Source organism: Medicago truncatula, chromosome 3, assembly GCF_003473485.1.
Source record: "Medicago truncatula cultivar Jemalong A17 chromosome 3, MtrunA17r5.0-ANR, whole genome shotgun sequence".
Taxonomy (NCBI): Eukaryota; Viridiplantae; Streptophyta; class Magnoliopsida; order Fabales; family Fabaceae; genus Medicago; species Medicago truncatula.
The window spans coordinates 31,403,462-31,427,430 of NC_053044.1; the positions used below are offsets into that span (position 1 = coordinate 31,403,462).

The 23,969-nt window shown below is 33.1% G+C and overlaps 2 protein-coding genes, 1 non-coding gene and 1 pseudogene across 3 annotated transcripts in view; 3 read left to right on the plus strand and 1 right to left on the minus strand.

Moving 5' to 3' along the window:
• LOC11438694 (uncharacterized) overlaps positions 1-23,969 on the plus strand; it is a 101,746-nt gene that overhangs the window by 49,880 nt on the left and 27,897 nt on the right. The gene's annotated exons all lie outside the window — the stretch shown is intronic.
• LOC120579350 (probable disease resistance protein At1g61300) lies at positions 1,363-8,513 on the plus strand (annotated as a pseudogene).
• On the minus strand, positions 9,102-9,689 carry LOC11440559 (uncharacterized). Its single transcript, XR_005645153.1, has 3 exons — positions 9,648-9,689; positions 9,279-9,423; positions 9,102-9,173 (listed from the first exon to the last, which is right to left on the minus strand). It is a non-coding gene; the product is annotated as an uncharacterized protein (transcript).
• Positions 12,708-17,230, plus strand: LOC112420496 (zinc finger BED domain-containing protein DAYSLEEPER). The gene is made up of 3 exons (XM_024780224.2): positions 12,708-12,982; positions 16,155-16,464; positions 16,953-17,230. The coding sequence occupies exons 1-3, from the start codon at positions 12,782-12,784 to the stop codon at positions 17,051-17,053; spliced, it is 612 nt and encodes a 203-aa protein (XP_024635992.1). The 5' UTR covers positions 12,708-12,781; the 3' UTR covers positions 17,054-17,230.

Below are 23,969 nucleotides of genomic sequence, written 5' to 3' on the forward strand. Positions count from 1 at the left end.
GGTAGTTTCTGCTTTTCTCATTTGAAAAGAACTACTATGTTTGTGTACTTCAAATTTGTTATTGATTGTTGCATTAAACAAAGGAAACGCCATATTAAGATTACTGGAATTGTAATGGCCATGATTCTTAATTACAACTATTAATATACTTTATTACGACAAGCCACCATAACTTTGGTTTACAATTTAATATTGGTACGTACAGAAGGTATCTGTTTCTAACCCTGAGAATGTAGGGCTTTATAGTTAATATGTAGTCCTAATTTAGGATCGCAATACTCACTTTATACCCAAAAAAATTACCTCTGTTTTTATCAATCATCTTTTATTGTATGAAATTATCTGTCATCTTTCTCTTATTTCTCTCTCAAGTACATTATAGTCAAACAAACAATAGATGGATCCAATCCAAAGCATGTCGTCGATGTTCGATTCCTACTAATGTGTATGGAAAAAGTTTGGTTAAGAGGGAAGAAGCCACCTTGAATGCCTCACATGTTCTTCGACGGAGATTAGTCACGGTGAAAACTTTCTACCAATATTATGGTAACAAATTTTTTTTACAAATATGTAACCATTTTTGTCCTCGGGAAAGGGTTGAAACTGCCTGTATATGGACCCAGATGTCCATCCAGTCTCAAAAGTGAAAATAGAGGAGAGTCACCAAGCTTGAGAAAAAATATCATAGGTGTCCATTTTACAAATGTCTCAAATTATAATTGTCTTTAGAATATCAATCCAATATTAATTTAATTTTTCATCAATATACCTTTATTTATTCTATTTCAACTCACCCAACTACTCGATTAACTACTATTAATAATGATATTTTAGTAAATGAAACTTTTTTATTATTGAGATCACGCTAGCTTAATTATTATCTTAAGAAGTGTGTAAAATGAATTAAGTGTGATTGAAGTATTATTTTTTTTTTGGTGAAATGATTGAAATATTATATGATTTCAATTTTTTAAAATCTCAAATATATTTCAAAATTTATCTCTTTAATATTAGTTAGTTTGTCTCCTTCCATTTGACACACAATTAAGGATGAAAATGAGTCTAGCTGGCTCGACTTGATAAAATTTAACTCGGCTCGAAATTCGACATGGATTCGATACAACTTTTATTTGAGCAAACACACCTAAAGCCTCAATATTTCATTGTTTTTTCAATTATTTCATCTTTCTGTAACTGTATAACCCGATGTGCCACGAACCAAATATTTTCTTGCCCCACCGCAATTTAGTAACAAGGTTCTATAAAACAAATTATGACCGTTGGTTGGTTTTCTTTAGACTTGGAAATTAATGGATTATTAGAAATGTCAAAGTGATACGAATCAATAATTGAAGCTTTATAGATTCTTAAAACGATAGGAGGACTAGGTAGCTAGCTGTAAAGATTCTAAATAATGGAAACATTGCTTTATACTACTGAGTAATGTCCATTCTTTTTTTATACCTTTACCTTTAAATATTCTTGTTCATGAGACTTAAACATGCGCTGAATGTGCCGAAAACAATCTCAAAGTAAATAACAATCTCATTTTGCTTGATCATTCTTTCATATACACTTTGCTTGATTACTGCACACTATCAAAGATAAAGTAGGTTTTCTAAAATTGTTGGAAAGATTGTCTGGTTGCTGAACCAAAATTAAGTCTCCAAAGTATATTTCTACAGAAGAGTTTCAGTGAAGGCTACCTCATTATGATCTTGATGATGCTAGCTACTGCATATTGGAGAAACTGCTGGAAATAAGGTAACAAACAATTATATGCTTGTCTTTTTTCAGTGATTGCTCATACAAACCGAAATCAATATCACCTTAGATAAATTATATTTAGTACTTGCCTTATTATAATTTAGAGTAGTGAAATATTGGATATATATAAGCTTGAAAGCTCGTGATATTATAGAGGACTAAAAACATGAATATTGCCTCTGCAGATATTATAGAAGGCTAAATATATAATCCATGATTATTAGCTCGTGATATTATTGTTGTTTGTAAATGTTATTGCCTCTGCAAATTTTGTTTACTGCAGAATATGAATTGCAGTGTGTGCTCCTTGATTTACGGATATCAAACCATTAATTGATTTGAATCGTCAATTTTTGAACTCAATTTTTATTCGTGGGAAGGGAAAAAATGAGTAAAAACCCTTAAAACTTTAGATTCGGGTGTTGGTTACGCGAAGGAAAGGTGCTAGCATTCTAAGCGTCTACGGTATTCCGTAGGAACCTCTTACCTAAATTATCTTGTGCTAAATTGATTTGCTTATTTGAAAATTATTGCCTAAAAAATATAAGTGAAAGAATGGGGGAGAAGAAGTATGTTTTTGGTTGGTTTAAATTTGTCATTGATCCCTGCACTTTCATCAGATTTTGGCATTGGTCCCTGCACTTTTTTTTGTTTGGCATTGGTCCCTGCACTTTGTAAAAATATTGGTATTGGTCCCTCTGTTAACTTTCTGTTAAAAAAAAAAAACACAAAACCAATGGAGTGCCACGTGGCCCAATCATTTCACACCACGAAGCACCAATATCAATATTTTTACAAAGTGCAGGGACCAATACCAATAGTTTAACAAAGTGCAGGGACCAATACCAATAGTTTTGTGTTTTTTTTTAACAGAAAGTTAATAGAGGGACCAATACCAATATTTTTACAAAGTGCATGGACCAATTCTAAAAAAAAAAAATGTAGGGACCAATGCCAAAATCTGATGAAAGTGCAAGGACTAAAGGCATATTTAAACCTTTTTGGTTTTATTTGATTTGGAATGATAAAAATCCTTTGCCTACATACCCTTAAATGAAAGGGATCAAAACCAATGTAGTTCACCTAAAAAATTTCTTTTTTGTGGGTTGAATTGATTTTAAATTTTTGAAAATGGTTTTAAGTACCTAAAAAATCTAAGTGAAAGAATGGGGAGAAGAAACATGTTTTTGGTTTTATTTGATTTGGAATGATAAAAATCCTTTGCCTACATACCTTTAAATGAAAGGGATCAAAATCAATGTCGTTCACCTAAAAAATTTCTTTTTAGTGGGTTGAATTGATTTTAAATTTTTGAAAATGGTTCTAAGAAGAGATAAGAGGCCTCAAAGCATGGAAAAAAGAATAAGGTGAGGTTGGTCAAATTTTAATTACAAGAAAATAAAGTCTAATGTGAATATTAATTCAATTAAGCATTTGATTAAGAAAATAAAAGGAAAACACTTGGGTTACCAACCAAGGTTTATTAAGAAAATATTTTTGAAGTTTTGCATATTTGATTTTTTTGTAAAAAAAAAGATTTTTCTAAGTTAATCGCAAGCTAACGAAACTAAATATAATGTAACGACGTAACGTAATAAAACGAGAAATTTACAAAGGACGTTGGATCCCAAGTAAACTCTCAAGTAAGTGAACCTAAAATTAATAGTGGTTTGATTTTAAGAAAAAAATATTTGAAGCCCAATTATTCACCTAAGTGTCGCTAATTCATTTCGGTCCTCGATCGCGGTTATGACATAATGCGGTAAAAATAAAATGTGATGGTGTCGGTGCATATTCTCATTTATGGAAATTTACATGTGACCTAGATACATGCTAAAGTCTCAAAAGAAAATAAACGACAAGAAAAATAAAATGCACAAATTAAATTACATCAATTCCTAATAAAATGCACAAATTAAATTACACTAAAAATTATAGCAATAAAATAAAAACGACAAAAATTAAATATGCATGAGATGATTCAAAATAAAAATGCAAATATAGAATGGGTTTTTCTAACCTGTGCAAGATTGCACAGGATAAAGGATGATTAATGCACCACTTTAGTGGGTTTTTTCAAATCTCATTAATGAATCTCCATTTTAAAAATTGATTTTTTTCTTCTCTCCTCAATTAACTATAATAACACAATTAATTGGGTCAATATTCTCTCCATTTATAAATTTCTCCATTTGTTCCATTTAGAGAGATAAATACACATAAAAAGTAAAAAATAATTAATGATGGTGGGACCCACCACTTATTTTTTGTGTCTATCTCTCCCCAAATTGCAACAAATGGAAAAATTTATAAATGGAGAGGATCTTGACCCCAATTAATTAGCCTAACTTTTCTCATAAACTGTTTCTCTCTCTCTCCTGTTTTTTTTTTTTCTTTTTTTTCTTCTGCTTTTCTCATGAATACAAGTGCAGTGATGACCATGCTTGCTTTGTTTGCCATCTCTACGTGTGCAATTAGCCATGAATGTAAGAGGGTATAGTTGTTTTTTTTTTTTCTTTTCTTCACGACATATGGAAGAAATTATGTAATGCTTTTCAACAAAACCAGCACAAAGCTTCATCAAATTAGTCCTATTATAAATTGCAGAGAAATCTCTGAGAGAGATTGATAATGGTAATTGAATATACAATGAATGATAATAAACAAATGATAAATAAATGGAGTCATCCCTTATCTACTTAATCTACATAAGAACTGAGTCTTCTCTCTACCTCACCCTGACAAAAAAAAAAATAATCAATGACATATCCTATGATACTGGTTATGGCATAGAAACATGTCGAGTGGCATAAAAAGCAGCTCAAAAATTGAGTAGAATAAATTGGAAAGAGATAGCCTTTCAGAAAAAATTGGAGAGAGAGACGGTTTATGAGAAAAGTTAGGCTAATTAATTGTGTTATAGTTAATTGAGGAAAGAAGAAGAAAAAAATCAATTTTCAAAATAAAGAGTCATTAATGAGATTTGAAAAAATCCACTAAAATGATGCATTAATCACCCCTTATCCTGTGCAATCTTGCACAGGTTAGAAAAACTCATATAGGATATATGATAAAAACAATAAATATGCGAACAATAAATATAGGTGCATATTCTCATTTGCAGAGCATCTCTCTCTAAGCGCCTAAAAATACAAACAAAGTGGTTTTAACCGTACAAAATTGCGAACAAAACTTTTAACTACTCAAAATACGAATAAAAGAATTACACTACTTAAAATGTGACTAAAAAGTTTTAACCAACTAAAAATTACAAATAACGACTATAAGAATATTTAAGCGAATGAAAAAAGTTTTAACCAACCAAAATACGAATAAGAATATTAACTACTTAAAAACGAATAAAAATATTTTGACGCGCTAAAAATATGAATAAAAACGTTTATCCGACTAAAATACGAATAAAAACAAATTGGCTAATTTAAAATGCCAAAAAATATTAATTGGTTAAAATTTAGGGTATGACACAGTGAATATTACTCCTAATTCTCTAGATTCTAGCTGCTTCCTGCTGCCTTGAAAGGAAAAGATTGTTCAAAAAGTATGTTCTAACAACAGTTTAATCATATAGGTAGAATACAATCTCATGGTATTTCTCTTCTGTTATATTCTCAGATTTTCTATTGGTATATGATTTCCATTTTCGGTCTTCACTCCACTTTTCTATTGTTTTCACACACACACACACACACACACACACACATTTATATATCTAACTTTGGTCTTTTGAAATTTATTAAGATGGCGAGTTTTCTGACTAATTTGGTGAAGACTTATGTGGAGAAATTGATAAATGGGGGAATCGCAGAGTCAAGTTATATATGTTGCTTCACTTGCATCGCTAAGGATTTTGAAGAAGAAAGAGCTAGATTGGAAATAGAAAGGACAACTATCAAGCAACGTGTTGATGTGGCAACCAGTAGAGGAGAAGATGTTCAAGCTAATGCCCTTTATTGGGAAGAAGAAGCTGATAAGCTCATTCAAGAAGACACCAAAACAAAACAAAGATGTCTTTTTGGATTTTGTCCCCACATCATATGGCGATTTAAAAGGGGAAAGGAATTGACAAATAAAAATATTGATTGAAACTGGAAAGGAACTTTTGATTGGACTTCCTGCCCATCTTCCAGATATTGAACGTTATTCATCCCAACACTATATTCCTTTTAAAAGCAGGGAATTCAAATACAAAGAGCTTTTGGATGCATTGAATGATGACAACAACTATATGACTGGGTTGCAAGGGATGGGGGGCACAGGAAAAACTACAATGGTCAAGGAAGTGGGTAAGAAACTTAAGCAGTCCAAGAAATTTACTCAAATCATTGACACAGCAGTGTCATTTTCTCCTGATATTAAAAAGATTCAAGATGATATTGCCGAGCCTTTGGGATCGACTATTCATTTGAATCAGATCGGCCGAAAAAACTATGGAGCAGATTAACCAATGGTGAGAAGATTCTTATAATATTGGATGATGTGTGGGGAGATATCGATTTTAATGAAATAGGGATTCCATATCGTGACAATCACAAAGGTTGTCGAATTCTTATAACCACTCGCAATAAGTTGGTGTGCAACAGATTAGGATGCAGTAAAACAATCCAACTGGATCTCTTATCTGTAGAAGACGCGTGGATGATGTTCCAAAGGCATGCTGATCTAAGAAAAGTTTCAACTAAAGATTTGCTCGAAAAGGGCCGTAAAATTTCAAATGAATGCAAAAGGTTACCAGTTGCAATTGCTGCTATAGCCAGTAGTTTGAAGGGCAAACAACGTCGGGAAGAGTGGGATGTGGCCTTGAAGTCCTTGCAGAAACATATGTCCATGCACGGTGCTGATGATGAACTCCTTAAAATTTTTAAATGCTTGCAAGTTAGCTATGATAATATGAAGAATGTTAACGCCAAGAGACTATTCCTCATGTGTTATGTATTTCGAGAAGATGAAGTAATTTCTATTGAAAAGCTAACGAGACTTGGCATTGGAAGAGGCCTTTTTGGGGAAGATTACGGCAACTGCAAAGATGCTCGAATTCAAATTATTATATCCAAAAATAAACTCCTAGATTCTTGTTTATTGTTGGAGTACTATCTAAGCAATGTCAAAATGCATGACTTAGTTCGTGATGCAGCCCAATGGATAGCGAACAAAGAGATTCAAACAGTGAATTTGTATTATAAAAATCAAAAGGCAAAGGTTGAAAGGGAGGCAAATATTAAATATTTGTTATGTGAAGGCAAGCTTAAGGATTTGTTTTCCTTTAAGCTTGATGGTTCCAAGCTTTAGATTCTAATTGTCACTGCGCGTAAGGATGAAGATTATCAAGATGTAAAAATCGATGTCCTGAACTCATTTTCTGAAAATATTACGGGCCTTCGAATTTTTCATTTAATCCATGATCATTATTATTTTAAACTAGCTATATCATTACCTGTTTGAATTCAGTTGTTGAAGAAAATTTGATCTCTTCTCTTTACGCATGTTGATTTGGGTGGCATCTCTATTTTGGGAAACCTGCAAAGGCTTGAGACTCTTGATTGGGATGATTGTAAAATTGACGAATTGTCTCATGAAATCACAAAACTAGAGAAACTGAAATTATTGAACTTGGAAGATTGTAAAATTGCAAGGATTAATCCTTTTGAAGTGATTGATGGATGCTCGTCACTTGAAGAGTTGTATTTCTCAGGTAGTTTTAATGAGTTTTGCCGAGAAATAACTTTCCCTAAATTGCAAAGGTTTTATATTGATGAACTTCCGAGACGAGTGAATGAATTATCATCAAAGTGGGTGTCATTCAGAAAAGATGATATTTTCCTATCCGAAACATCACACAAGTACTGTTTGCAAGAAGCAGAGTTTCTTGGACTAAGAAGAATGGAGGGGGGATGGAGAAATATCATACCTGAGATTGTTCCTATGGAGCATGGTATGAATGATCTAGTCGAGCTTTCATTGGGATCCAATTCACAATTACGTTGCCTCATTGACAGTAAGCATTTTGAATCTCAAGTAACAAAAGTCTTCTCCAAGTTGGTTGGCCTAGAACTTAGGAACCTAGAAAATTTGGAAGAATTGTTCAATGGTCCTTTGTCCTTTGACTCTTTGAACAGTTTAGAGAATCTTTCCATTGAAGATTGTAAACATTTGAAAAGCTTATTTAAGTGCAACCTAAACCTATTCAATCTAAAGAGTGTGTCATTGGAAGGATGCCCGATGTTGATCTCCCCATTTCAAATAATTGAAAGCACAATGTTTCAGAAACTGGAAGTTCTTACTATTATCAATTGTCCAAGAATAGAATTAATACTTCCATTCAAATCTGCTCATGATTTTCCATCACTAGAATCCACCACAATAGCAAGTTGTGATAAGCTGAAATACATATTTGGCAAAAATGTTGAACTTGGTTCCCTCAAACAATTGGAGCTTGGTGGCTTACCGAATTTAATCGACATTTTCCCAAAATGTAATCGTAGCATGCACTACAAGAAATTTGACCTGTAGTGACAGACAAAAACCGTCACTATAGGCTATTGCTCTGTAGCTAAAGGTCGCAAAAACATTTACCCACAGCCACTTTGGCCGTGCAGTTTACTCAACGAATGGCAACGGAATTTTGTCCGTATGTCATTGCTAGGTGGTCGTCACTATATGTTTTAGACCTTTACCTACGGATAAACCGTAGGTATTTCTATGAAATCCAATGAAAATATAAAAGACCTTTACCTACAGTTTGACTGTCACTAAAAGTATTGATTTTTAAAAATAAAAAAAAAATTCATTCCACCAAAAATTCTAAAAATTAAATAATTCATAAAATTACCTATAAAATTAGTTTACACCATAAATTCTAAAAAATAAATACTTCATAAATTGTAGAATATAAAACTGAAGTCGGTAAAATCATGTTAAGTTAATTCAATAATGAAGAATTATGAATAGCAGAAAATAATTATTTGTCTCTCTACATTGATAAGAAGCTGAGAACCGTACATTGTAACTAAACTAAGAAATTAATTTATTCTTCTCTAAACAAAACCAATCAATTCTTCAAAATTCCAATGTGATCTTGAAGGCCACCATCCAATCACACCAGGTGGCTTCCCTTGAGCATCACGCAGACGCCAAAATTCTATCTTGACAGAATTCTTAGTAACCAAAAAGTGAGCTAAGTGTACAATGCAAAAGAAGTATTGAAAGGGTAATGTATTCACATACTTAGTAACCAAAAAGTATTCATTTATTCATGAATGAGAATTTTAAGCATACCTTGGTTATAGTCCAAAGTAGAACCGTTGTAGTTGCAAACATCCAAATACTCCCCGACAGATAACAGTGGCTTTGCTCCTTCAATATACTCTTTAACATATTTAGGTGAATAGCTACAAATGACAGAATTGAGAGGTATAAAATTATAGCTCCTGAATATATAAAGTAAGAAGCCAAAAGGAAAACAATCAATATTCAAAAGGTGTAGCACATCTTACCCTTTGCATAATCAAAACGAAAATCCTGAAAGCCCACATTATGGCGAAGCCACTGAAGCCATCCTATGATATCCTTTCTCACACAATCTTGAGTGTGGTCGATATTGGGAAACCCGTGGAAAATGGCCCCAGTGTTTCGATTAACCTGAAATGAACAACGCAAAGATATAGCAAGAGGAACACAGGATGTGGAATAAATAGCCTTTTGTAACTGTTCTTACTGTTACTAAGAAGGCAAAAAATATAATGTGATGGAGGAAGACTCATATTATCCATTAGAAGTTCAAGCAGTCCACAGTCTATTAAAATTTATAAGAGAGACCAGTAAGGTATAGTAAGAAGAAAAACAATGTAGTAGTGAGAGCACACCTATAAAAGAAAACGAGCTCTCCGATAGTATCCCAAACCGGCCCAAACACTTCCTGCACATAAATCAAAACAAATGCTTGCTTTTAAATTTTATAACTTGAATGTGGAACTAAACTAATAATCTGAAGGGAATATACTACACAATAGCATAATATCAGACTTACATTTGAGAGAGATATCTATTAATAATTGACTAGTAAAAGATTGGGGAGGGGAAGCCAAGACAGAACTATCATTATATTGACAAAGAAAAGAGCAACAAGCTTATTGATGGCCTCAGATCAACAAGAACCAGGTGATTATCACTACCACCAGAAACCAGTTTATATCCATGCTCAACCAAGTAGTTAGCAAGAGCTCTACAGTTAGTAAACACATGCACAATGATAGGGTTGGGACATTACTATGTGCTTTATGTCAAACTCTAACCAATGATGAAAAGGGACATTACAATACCTGGTTTTGGTAATTTTTAAAATTTGGAGACTGAGCATACTTCAAGCAAACTGCTAGTCCTCCAATTGTGTGGTTACGAGAACCCCCCTAAAAAAATTCTTCACTCTATTAAAATCACAAACTAGGATGGTAAAGAAGGTAAATGAATCTGACTCAATTGGTACATAGGATTCATGCACTTTCTCAATCAGAATAGTTAAAAGAGAACTAATTAGAGGATATTCCAAATTTACCTGTAGACCAGGAAAAATAGCATTGTTAATGGCAGACTCCAAATCAACTCCATGCACAACATCTTTCTTGAAGAATATCATACCACCTCTTTCTTTCTTGCAGAATTTACAGTGAGGAAATTCATTTGGCCAAAATTACAGTGAATTTTCTTCTTATAATCCAAGTAAGGTTCAAGTTATTAATTACAAGGAAACTATACTTAAGCAAGTTAGTAGACAGTATACCTTTCATGAAATTTTACACAGTTCCTTACTCTAAATAAATATATCTTACAATTGTTGAAGCTGCCTTTTCAGTCACAATGCTCCCGTCTTTTCGAGTTTGGGTTTCAATATAAATTTCAGCTCGAGAAGGTTGCACTCATATAGCCTTCGTTGTCTAAAATTTGTAATAAGGACAGTAAGCATTCTATTTGCAAAACAACCTAGTTGAAAATACTAATACAAGTCATACAAAGAAACATACCATCTCATGAATTAGCTCGGAAGATTCTTGGTTCCCATGCAATGTAAATCCTCACATTTTTTGCAGGGACAAATTTTTTTTTCATTTTCGGATGAGTTAGCAAAAGCAAAATTCAGAAAACTTAAAACCCCTCTAATGTACTCCTCCTTAGTTATAGATTTATTTGATATCCAACTCTTATCCATTGGATAAAACAGGAGAGAGTCGAGCCGTGAGCTCTGCACCTTATTTATGAGCCAATAAGGCTTATAAAACCCAAAAATCTCTCGAGGTTTCTTAGCTAGCTATTTATAAATTCAACAGTAATACTTCATGCAAAATCAGTTGCACTACATAATCATACCAAGTATTTTAATCTATTTATCCAAAAGGGTCACAATCCACTTACAGTTTAGTGCTAAATCTGTATTCTGTATAACAAAGCTGGTTTGCCGTGATCCTCGTAGACTATGACAGACACAGAACAACAACCAGAGATGTTCCAAAAAATCTTTCGAAGACTTGACTTCTATACAAATCTTCTTAGTAACCTGCAATAGAAATGTACAAAGTTATATGACAACATTAGCAACCTACTTTAACTTTTGATATTCATGGAGCTGGAGGACAGCAATCTATTTCTATTGCCTACAACACATATTTCCCTACTGCATTCATATTTCGAAAACACATAAACATGATTTCAAATTGCATACCGCATCAAGTGATACAGTAGTGATATTACTGTTGCGGTAACGTTTTTTTGCAACCTTATGAGACCGCAATTGTAGACTATATCACTTACAAACGATCAAATGATACATAGACAATTGTTTGATAACCGACCATTGGATATTTGAAGACACAGTACTGATTCCTCTATACATGTTTGAATTAAAGTCTACGACCATATACAATCCAAACTAAAGAAGGAACTAGATGAGTGGAACCATGTAGTATCCCTATATGTATGTGAAGACCCAATACTGATTCCTTTATACATGTTTGAATTAATGTTAACACAATTCTGCGAAAATCCTGTTCAAAAACACATTCACATTCTAATGTTAACACAATTATGCAAAAAAAGCATATCTCAGTTATCCTAATGTTATCACAATTCTCAATTATCCTAGTGTTAACACAATTCTACCAAAATCCAGTTCAAAAACACATGCACATAAACTGATTTTAAAATTCTACCAAAATCAAGTTCAAAAACAAATACAAATAAACTGATTTCAAAATTTTTCCCAAAATCCAGTTCAAAAACACATCCACATAAACTGATTCCAAAATCTAGTTCAAAAACACATACACGTTCAAAAACACATACACATGAACTGATTTCAAAATTTTCCCAAAATCTAATTCAAAAACACATCTACGTACACTAATTTCAAGAATAACAACACTATACCTAATTACCACATTCATATCAAAAATTAAAACAAAGAGAACGAAAATTACTCACAACGATTGAAAATGATCCAGAGCGAGTTCGAAGATCGGCGGTCGATGAAGGCGACGATTGAGATCGATACAGTTTGTGAGATTTGATGATTGATGTAGTTTTTGAGCTTGAGAACAATTAAGAGCAAAATCGATTTGAAGATCTGTAAATCGATTTGAACAAAATATGAAGAACAAATTCGATTTGAAAATCGATACAGTAGGTAATCGATTCAGAGCTTGTTTGAGAAGATTGTTGAGGTGAGATTGATGAGGTTTGAGAGCAATGGAGTTTGTGAGATTTGAGATAGATGAAGTGTGAATTTTGAGTTTGATAGAGAAAAAGCGAGAGCGTGTGAATCGTATGTGTTTGTGAAAAAAAATTCCACTCTATTTATGAGAAATATAACAATAATAATTATATAATAATATAATAGAAATAATAAAATAAATAAAATGGTTTTAATGACGGTTTTTCATATGTCCGTTGGTAAAAACTACCCCGCTTTAGAAAATGGCCGTAGGGATAGGGCACTTTTCTTGTAGTGATGACTTTGTCCATTAAGGGGCCATCTTCCATTTTTGGATATGCTTCAGAGCCACAAGAGCAATCAGAGCCAATCAAATGCAATATGTTTTCATGGACTTATATATACTGTTGTGGTGAAAAATATGGGCACAAAATGAGGAGTACCACAAGTACTGAAATCCCATTGGTTTCTGAGGATCAACCGCATGACAACTTAATGGTAACCCTCTTCTTCCTCCTTTTCTTCTTATGTGAAATTATTTTTGTACTTCTATGATTTTACTATAATATATAATAGGGTCTTGTTAACGAGTGCCCCGGACACTTTTTAAGGATTCCAAAAGAAGAAATAATTTATAAAAAAGTCAAAGATTTTGATTTTCGATGCATTTGATTACACATATTTTCATGATAAGTTACCATTTAAAGGCCTTAACCAATGTCCCGTGGTCATTGGTTATCATTTTCCTAATCTCCTAATTGTGTGCGCTTTATGGTCAATTCATTATTAAAAATAAGAAAAATTAATGTTTTATGAAATATAGAAAAATTGTTTATTCTTTTCCACAAATATAGGAAAACAGTTTATTATCTCTTCTAATCTCCTAATCTCATTAATTTGCAAATAAAATAAAAATAATATTTAATCGAAACTCTACATTAATGTTGACATTTTGATATTTAATATTTAATGGATTTTAACATATAAGAGAAACAAAATCTTTCAAAAAAAAATCATATAAGAGAAACAATGTTTCATAAGAACATTATATTAATGTTGATAATTTTTATTTAATATATTCAAACATTCACAATTTTTTTTTTTTTTAACAAGCCAAAATAAAATTATATTACCAAAACAATAGCAATCTCCCAGCACAAGGTGTGCCTAAGAGACCACTATCAATATACAAAGTAACAGTGACAAGAGAAAACAAAACCACCAGTGGTTAGCAAATGCCCAGACAAGCCAGAGGACTTGACCACCACATCTGAGTGCCAAAAACAAAAGTGGCTTTTCACTACTAAAAAACAAAAATTAGTGACGGAAATTTAGTGAGGGAAAACATGAAATCCCTCTCTAATTCTGTCATTAAATTTTGCGACCAACAAAGGTGTGAGAGATTTTATTTGTTCCGTCACTAATTTCCCTCCCTGATTTTGCTTTTTCTAGTAGTATTTTTAGCTTTCAGCCACACTAACGATAACAACTTAATTCTATCAAGCAATCTAGGAATCTCAGTTACAACATTATTAAACAAACGATTATTACGTTCGTTCCACATCACCCAAGAAGAAAAAAGCCAAATTAACTGAAAATGAACTGCCAAATTACTGCACAAGTCTTTTACTACTATGTTACGTGAACCTTATGAATGCACAAGTCTTTTACTAAAATAAGACTATTGGTACATTTTGGTAATACAAAAAAAACTATTTTTAAATTTATTTTATTAGACATCCTAAACTTGAAGATTACTATTAATTAATATAATAGCAAATCACTAATAGTATAATAATGTACCAATTAATAGTATAACAAAGTTTAATAGCTTTGGTGCTAGAGCTGTCAAAATGGACCGACCCGAAAGCCCGCATAAAACGTAGGGCTTGGGCCTAATAATTGGAGCCCGAATTTTTCCCGGGCTTTTTAGCCCGGACCGAAAAAGCCCGGAGCCCGTTCGGGCCACGGGCAGCCCGCAAAAAATTAAGAGTGGGTCATTTTTGGTGTGGTGTCTGCTGGGCCTGGATTGGACAACCCAATATTAGGGATCCGGCCCAAATTGAAATAACCCTAACTCACGTATGTGACATCAGCCTCACTCTCGCTCACACACGATCACACTCTTTTCTTCTCCACGCCACGCGATTCACATTCCGCGCGATTCGTATCATCAAATCAAGCAAGCTCACGCGATTCCGATTCTGCGATTCCGATCATCAAGCTCACGCGATTCTGATTCTGGCAGCTGAAATCACACAGGTTCGTCTTCATCCTTTCTTCGTTTTCTTCGTTTCCTCCTTTCTTCATTCCTCATCGTTTTCTTGGTTTCTAATTCAGGCTCAACAACTGTGTTTCTAATTCAGGCTCAACACCTCTATTTCTTCTTCTTCTTCATCGTTTTGGAGGTTCGTTTCTTCTTCTTCGTTTATCTGTTAAAGTGTGAAATTAGGGTTTGAACTTTGAATAGGTTAAATTTGGGATTTTTTAATGAATTGTTCTATTCTTCTTCGTTTATCTGTTAAAATGTGAAATTTGGAATTTTTTAATGAATTTGGGCCTCTGCTGAAAATGATGAGGAGGCAGAGTTTAATCGATTGTATGTTAGCTTAGCAGAAGCAAATTTAAATGGTGTTTCCATTCTACTTGATTTGATAATAAGTTTATTGAGTGGATGGTTCCATGAACATAAATGACTAGACTATAGAGTGCATGATTGGAAACCTGAAGAGAGTAGTTGGTTATATTGGTGATGCATATATACATTACCCTCTAAAGTGTTGGTGTATTGACTGAGGAACTATGTTTTAATGAATTTGGGCCGGTACTGATGTGATGGTAGTCTGTTCTAAATGAATTGTTCTATTTTGTTTTGCGCACATAGTCTGTTCTATTCTCAATGAATTTCCCTAGCTAGAACTTCTAAATGAATTTACTATTTATGTAATCTTTAATGAATTTATAATTTGGCATATAATTATGTAGGAATTACAATCTGTTTGTGCTTCAAATATGAGGGATAGTGATACCGATGGTAGTGGAAGTCATCAAAATATGTGCGTTGATGGGGAAATTGAGAGCCAAGCTAGGGAAATTCCACCAGTACCACCACCAATTGATCAAAATACACAAGAAGTGTCTTCTGATCCAAAGGATAAGAAGCGTAAGGGCAAGGCTAAGGCTAAGGACAAGGCTACGGGCAAGGTCAAGAGCAAGGGTAAAGCCCTAACATCTGACGTGTGGCTATATCTTGTGAAAGTTGGTATTGTAGATGGAGTAGAGAAATGTAGATGCAAGGCGTGTCACAAATTATTGACTTGTGAGTCAGGAAGCGGAACTAGTCATTTAAAGCGTCATGTACTTAGTTGTAGCAAGACTATCAAAAATCATGATGTAGGTGAAATGATGATTGATGCTGAAGGAAAATTGAGAAAGAAAAAGTTTGACCCTATGACTAATCGAGAAATTTTAGCTAGAATCATGATTACACATGGTGCACCATTTAATATGGTTGAGTGAAGGGTGTTTAGAGAATATCAAAAGTTTTTGAATGATGATTGTGTTTTTGTTAGTAGAAATACTAGAGCCAAAGATATTTTATTCTTTTATTAATTATTTGTTTTTGTTTGTATGAATATTTTGTAACTTGGTTATGTTGGATGATTTGTAGGAATTTGAAGAATATGAAAGCCAATCAAGTAACAACACCGGAAAATCAGAACTTGATACTTATTTAGATGAGTTGCGGATGCCTCTATCTCAAGAATTTGATGTCTTAGCTTTTTGGAAGGAAAGAAGTCGTAGAAGTCCAAATCTTGCAAGGATGGCTTGCGATATATTGAGTATTCCAATAACAACGGTGGCATCAGAATCTGCGTTTAGTATTGGCGCCCGAGTTGTGAATAGGTATAGAAGTTCAATGAAAGATGATTCTGTTCAGGCTCTCTTGTGCGCACGTAGCTGGTTACATGGTTTTGAAGGTATGGTTTTTATAGTTCTATCATTTTTACAATTGTTTTATAGTTTATATTATTGTCAATAGAACTGACTGAAATGAGTTTGATGTTAAACTCATGAATGAAAAGTAACTGAACCTATTGCAGAAACTGATATTTGTGAATCAAAACTTATAAGACAATTTAGTTTCTGAATCAAAACATTTCAAAGAACAAGGAATGTGTGAATTCATTAAGTCATACACAAGGACCGATAATTCATTTGATCCACATGCATAGTGCTAGATGAGCCATTTGAGCCTAGATGAAAGGAAGCATCTGCTCATTTTGTTGTTGCTTTAAATCTTGAATGCTAGATTAGATAGTTAGTATTTCATATTCTTGGACTTTCATGATTGATTTTTGTTCAATGGTTATCACTTATTCTCACAGTAATTGATTTATTTTTAGTTATCAATACTGAAGTGATTTTTTAATCTCTATATTTAACAATCAAATTTTGTAATTTGTAGAATTATATGATGACAACAATGATGTTCAAGAAGATGGAACTCACGGAAGTGGACAAGCATCAAATAGTACTGTGGATGTTGTGAACCTTGAAGAAGATTAAGTGACTTTGGGAGTGACTTTTTGGATTAAAACTTTTGTTATGTTATTACTTATTCTGGATAATTAGTATTTTGAATTTAAAATCTTCATTCTAGATAATTGGTGACTTGTGTTAATGTTACTATGGATAATTGTTATTATCTTGGATCAATCTTAATTTATCTTTTGTTCACTATTAGCCTATTTGTGTATATTTAAGTTATTATGTTCAATCCTTAAAGAATGGGAAGGAAAAAAAAATAAAATACAGATACGGGCCCGGGCTGGCCCGTTAGCCCGGCATATTTATGTATGTTCAGTACTTAAAAGAATGGAAAAGGGAAGAAAAAAATACGGGCCAGGGTAGAAAGTTAGTTAGAGTTACTACTCCAAATCACTATAAATCAGCTACACCAATGTACTATTTCATATCTTTTATTCATTTCTATATTTGTGATGACTCCTAAAGATCATTATGCATTCTATCTTTTCATTGTATGGGACCTTGATATTCGGTATCCTCTGATTCATAATACATACACTGGACTTAAATTTATATTCACACACTAAGAGATTATACAATTGCAGGAATCAAATTCATATTCCCTTAACATATGGGAACGTGCTCAATGTCTTTCAAGACAATCACATATCTTGTGCAATATTAAAGAGATTAAATTGAGAGATATTTCGAAGATGAAATCCGTATTCATCCTATCTATTGCTCCAAGAATGTTGTTGGAGACTTTATGGATTATCAATTGTGATGAATTAAAGTACATAATAATAGACACTGATGATCATGACAACAATGGCAATAACTTGTGCAATGTCTTCCCAAAATTAAAAGAGCTCTACGTTGGTGATTGCGTGCAATTGGAATAGATATTTGGACACTACACTGATGACCGTGAAAACGAGAATGAGATTCACCTTCATCTTCCGGCGGCATTAGAACGTCTCAAGCTTTCAAGTCTCCAAAGTTTAATTGGTTTGTGCCCCAAACAATATCACACAACTTTTCCACCTTTGAAAGAACTGAAGATCGACCAACATATTGGTGATTTCATATATATTTCCATATATGAAATCATGAAGGTACCTCTCTTTCCATGTGTATCTTTGTTCATTGTGAATTTAATCTGTCGACGGTACAAGAAGAATACCATTGTTAATGCATGTTGATTTTGGCAAACCATACCAGAGTAATTTTTTTAAATTGTTAAATACATTTGGCAAATATATTTTACATGCTACAAATTATCAAATTCCCTTTTTCGTTTCCATAAAAAAAAAAAAAATCGAACTTTTAATCCCTACAGAATTATTATATAAACGTATTTTTTGAAATGATTTTTTTATATGAAGTTCATCCACAAAAACTTTCTCTAGGTTTTTGTTATTTTATGTTTTGGCGTTTAAAAAATTCATATTTAATTTATTTTATGTTAAAAAAAAACTTGTGGAGCAACTTTGTATAATGGACAACTCTCTCATACTCACATGATGTTCTTGTCTTCTATTTTCGTCAATGATTGTACAAATATCAATACTCATGTTCAAAACATGCCACCAAAAAATATTAAAAACATTAATATTTGACGGATGATTAAACATATTTTATTTCAACATAATCTACTTGCAGGTTATTTTGTAAGAATTGAAAAATACGATATTTGTTAATGGGGACAAAAAAAAAACAGAATTTTTTATGAACAAAAAACATATTTAACATTTTTGAAAGTGTGTCTAATACCGGCCTCTTAAAAAAGGTTTAAAGGAGGACCTTTACCATTTTAAATAAAAAATTAATTTTCGTCCTCCCCATGTATGTGTTTATTTGACTTTGTGTTAAGCACTAGATCAATAGCAAAATAAAAAACAAATAAAAGAACTACTAGCATATAAGGGAGGGTACTCAAGTACTTGAGTGATTTTCACAATTCCTCCCTTGAATATGTATCTAATTTTATTTATTGTTTCAAAGTTTAGTGAGAAAACTCAGACACGCAAAGAAGAGAGTAATTTCAAGTTTGAATCAACGTTGAAAACCGTTGCTATTCTTATTTTATGCATGTGTTTATTTCTCATTCGTTTACTGTAGGAATTGAGTGGGAATGTGGATCATTTTCTCGCTTCTAAGAGTCCCGTGGTAAATAATAACTCCATAGTAGAAAGTATTGTTTGTCTAAATGAAATAAATGAACATCAAATGATCTCAGGTTTGGAAAGAATTGATTTGGATGTTCTTCCTACAACGACATGTGTTGAAATTTGGCTTCAAATTTGTGGTTTGGAAGAACAGAGAAATCGTGACACGATTTTGTAATGCCGTGAGCTGGTTTGCAGGGTGTCAAATCGTGGCACGATTGTGTTAAATCTTGACATGATTTTCAAACTTGCTGGTTAAATTTTCATGATAAGGTTGGTTGTACCTTGGGTCGTACGTATCAATCGTGACATGATTTGGAAATTGTGGCACGATTTTATCAGCTGAAGACTGTTATATAAGTGTTCTTGTGCAGATTTTGAAGGAGAGCTTGAAGAGAGAGAAACTTGGATTACAAAGGAGGTAACTTTAGGGTTGAGTGTCTTTGTAGTGAGGATCTCTTGGGTCGGGAAACATTGTAAACACCTTGGGTAGTGAGATTTCACCATTGGAAGGATCAAAAGCTTCCTTTTGTGTCTTCTCTTTAGGGTTCATTATTGAGAGAATGGGAAACACAAATGGGTAGAAATTAGGTCTTGTTCTTGTGTAAGCTTGCAAGCTATTTTTCTTGTAACTCTTTGTAACACTTTCATCATAGTGGATTGGAGAGCTGCTCTCTCCCCCAGATTAGGTCATATTGGACCGAACTGGGTCAACAATCTTTTGGTGTGTTTGTTCCTTCTTTCATTGCTTATCTTTGTTCTTTATTTATGCTTGTGGTGTTGCTCTACACTAGATTAGGTCTGTTTTGCTGTTGTTGCTTGGAGACACTTTACACATTGATTATCACTTCCTTTACTCCACATATCTTTGTTTTAATCTTTGGTGTGATTATCAAACGAAACTCACAACAACATGCCTCTTTGTGGGTCCCAAAAATTCGTTTTTCCTCCAAAACCTGATAGAATTAAAAATCATGCAATGTGAAAAATTGAAAATTGTTTTCCCCACTTCTATAGTATGGTGTCTACCACAGTTGTATTCTATGAGAATTGAAGAGTGCAAAGAGTTGAAGCATATAATTGAATATGATTTGGAGAATAGAAAATCCTCAAATTTTATGTCTACAACAAAGACATGCTTCCCAAAGTTAAAAACACTTGTTGTAAAAAGGTGCAACAAGTTGAAATATGTGTTTCCAATCTCCATATGTAAAGAGCTTCTTGAGCTAGAGGTTCTCTTGATAAGAGAAGCAGCTGAGCTAGAGGAAATATTTGTAAGTGAAGGTGATGATCACAAAGTGGAGATTCCAAATCTGATAGTTGTAATATTTGAAAATCTACCAAGCCTCCATCATGACCAAGGAATTCAATTTCAAGCTGTAAAACATCATGCCATACAGAATTGTCAAAAACTCTCCCTGGCGTTAGCATCAACAGGAGACCTCGATTATGACTTGGGTGCTTCAGAATTTCTCTTTGGTACACACTCTATCCAATGTTATTAAAAACTATTATATGTTGCTGTAAATAACTTTACATTATCATGCCGTAATATTTACAGCAACAAAAACATAACAAGCACTTGATTTAAGGATGATTTTCTTTTAAAATTCGTCTCTAGATTTTCACCCCTTTTTCTTACCAAAGTCTAGAAGAAAAGTATACACAATTCTCTCAAGATCTAATAAATTATACTATTTGGTTAAAGGATATAAACAATTGAAGAATCTAAAGTAGAGGTATGCATGATAGGAGCTTGTGGAGTGACCTGTCTAATGCAAGTTGTTTTCTTTTGGGTCAAGTAGTCTAGCGGGCAAAATATCACACCTTTTAATTAAGTATGAAAAAGAGGGATGTCGCGGGTTCGAACCCGCACCCCTGCAAACAGATATACTGAGCTATGCTTATAAAAGTTGTAAAACATACATTTTAACGCAGGTAGATAAAAAGTATTTTACATCTTTGAACTTTGTCATACCCCAAATTTGGCCCGTTTAAAATCTTTTATCTGTTTCTTTTACCATTTAAAACTCGTTTTTGTGTCGTCTTTAATTATTTTAAAAAAAAACTGTCATCTTGCATTTAAGTCTCTGCTCGCTTTTTACAACAGTTAAAATCACTTCATCTGTATTTTTTTTATATCACTTTTAGACGCATTTTATATTTAAAAGTTTTAGTCATAACAGTCAAGTCATTTTGAAAGGTCTAATTGTATTTTAAAAGTCGCGTCTTTTTTTAATCATTTCAGACAAAATTTCGGCAGGGAGGATACTTTGAAGTACCTCATGTCAGATTTCGAAGGGACTTTTTTTTTATTATTAATTAATATTTTATTTTTATTTTATTTGTCATTTTTTATTTTTATTTTTTTTGTTTATTATTATTTTTTTTTAATTTTTTTTTAAAACAAAGAAAGGAAAGTCACTCACGTGAACTTTCTTTCTTCTTTCCTCTTTTCCTTTCTTTTTTTTCTTATTATTTTTATTTGGTAAGTCTTTATCCCCAAGTCTCCAACAGGGGTATTTTGGTCTTTGATATGTACCAGAGCCAACCCTATTTTGTCACTATAAATACACTGTCCAATCATTGGGAAGAGGGTCCGAAAATTCACTGTAGCTGCGTCAGAGTCAAATTAGTCCAATCAATACAAACCCTAATCCTTTCTCTCTCATACCAAATACAGATCAAACATAAAAAAAATCACAAAAATTATGAACAATCTCAAGAACACATGAACCTTGACCCTTTCCAAAAAATCAATATAATCACCACAAACTCATCAAACCGACTCAAATCATCACATAATCACCATAAACTAACAGAATCAACTCAACTCATCACAAAAACACCAAAACCGAACCGGTTTTCATCTACATAATCAAAACGTGATTCTTCATCACCAACACCAACAATTTCGAGTCAAGCAAAGAAGAAGAGAAGGAAAATGAAGTGAAGTATTCCGGATCTAGAAGAAAACGAAGCTTTCTTTCTCTTTCTACAACATATTTCTCCATTTCAACTAGGGTAACTATCTTCCCTTTCCTCTTTTCTCTTTCATGTACAAAAATTTTCGAATCTTAAAAGCTAGATCTACTCTTGTTTGTTGTTTCTTTTTGAAAACTAGGTTTAGATTCGGACTCTACACAAAAAAGGATATCTAGATCTGAATTTTTTTTTAAAACAGAGGTGTTTGGATTTTCCGGCGTGGTGGCGCCGCCCTGATGGGCTGGCAGCCGCCGTGCCGGCTTTCAAGTAGCTCGTCGGAGAAGAAGGCTGCACTTGCAGACCTTCTCTCACTAAGTTTGTTTAGAGAGAGGGAGAAAGGAAGAAATGAAGGAAAACCGGTTCAAATTTCTTTTTATAAGCACATGCGAACCGGTCTAATTCATTTGAACCGGACCGGTTCATCTGGCGCTTCCTTCCTTTCTTTCTAAACCCTTAGATCTTTCCTCCTCTTTTAATCTAACGGTCCTGTGTGTGTAATCCACGGTAATACTTGTACATCTTCGGATCTAGACTGTTTAGATCTCGTATCTGACGGTCAGTGATGATTCTGCTCAGATCACGCGCATGTTCTTTTCTGTGTTCAGTTTTGTTTAACCCTTGGATCTTGGATCCAGTGGCTGTGATGAGATCTTGGGATTTAGATCTGGACCTCTGGATTCATCCAACGGTCCAGATTGTATCCTGCTGAGCCAATTTCTTTTTTTTAATTGTTCTTTATTTTTAAATACTGTTTTTACACTTTTTTTTGACATTTTTGTATTTAGAAAAATTCCAAAATATTGTTCTCATCATTTTAATTTTCTCTAATTTTAAATATTCATCCTATTTGTTTACTTTTAAAATTTTTTGTTTATTTCTTATATGATGATTTTAATTGTTGCTTGTCTTAATTCCTTGCTTATTATTTCTTATATCTCATGCATCATAATATTTGTTATGCTTACTAACAATTTAATTTTTGTCTTGAATCATAGCATTCACATTTAATTTTCTTATCATTTTATTTTGTCATTGACGTAGTGTGTATAAATAGGGAATTGATGTAATTTTATTTCTTGCATTTTATTTTGGCATAAAGGCCTTAGGGTTGTATTTAGGAATTGATGTAATAATGTAGGTAACACAAGCACCGACACTTGCACCGACACTACCACAATTTATTTACCGTTTTCCGCTCGTTTTTACGACGTTACGTTAGTTTAGAAAAAATCATTTTTCTAAAAAAAAATCAAATATGCAAAACTTCAAAATCATTTTCCTAATAACATTTTTCCTTTATTTTCTTAATCCAACTCTCAATCAATTTTAATTCAACTTCAATCATTTTCAAAATTTAAAATCAATCAACCTCACTCATTTCTTTTATCTCATGCCTTGAGGCCTCTTTCTCTTCTTAAAACCCATTTTCAAAAATCTTAAAATCAACCTAACCCACCAAAGAAATTTTTGAGTGGAACTACGTCGGTTTTGATCCCTTTCCCAAAAGGGTACGTAGGCAGAGGACTTGTCCTTCCAAATCAAATAAAAATAACCAAAAACATACTTCTTCTCCCTTCATTCTTTCATTTATATTTTTAGGTAATAATTTTTCAAGTAATCAAATGAATTTAGCACAAGATAATCTAGGTAAGAGGTTCCTATGGAATACCATAGACGCTTAGGGTGCTAGCACCTTCCCTTCGCGTAACCAACCCCCGAATCCAAAGTCTTAAGGGTTTTTACTCATTTTTTCCCTTCCCACGAATAAAAATCGAGAGTTCAAAGATTGACGATTCAAATCA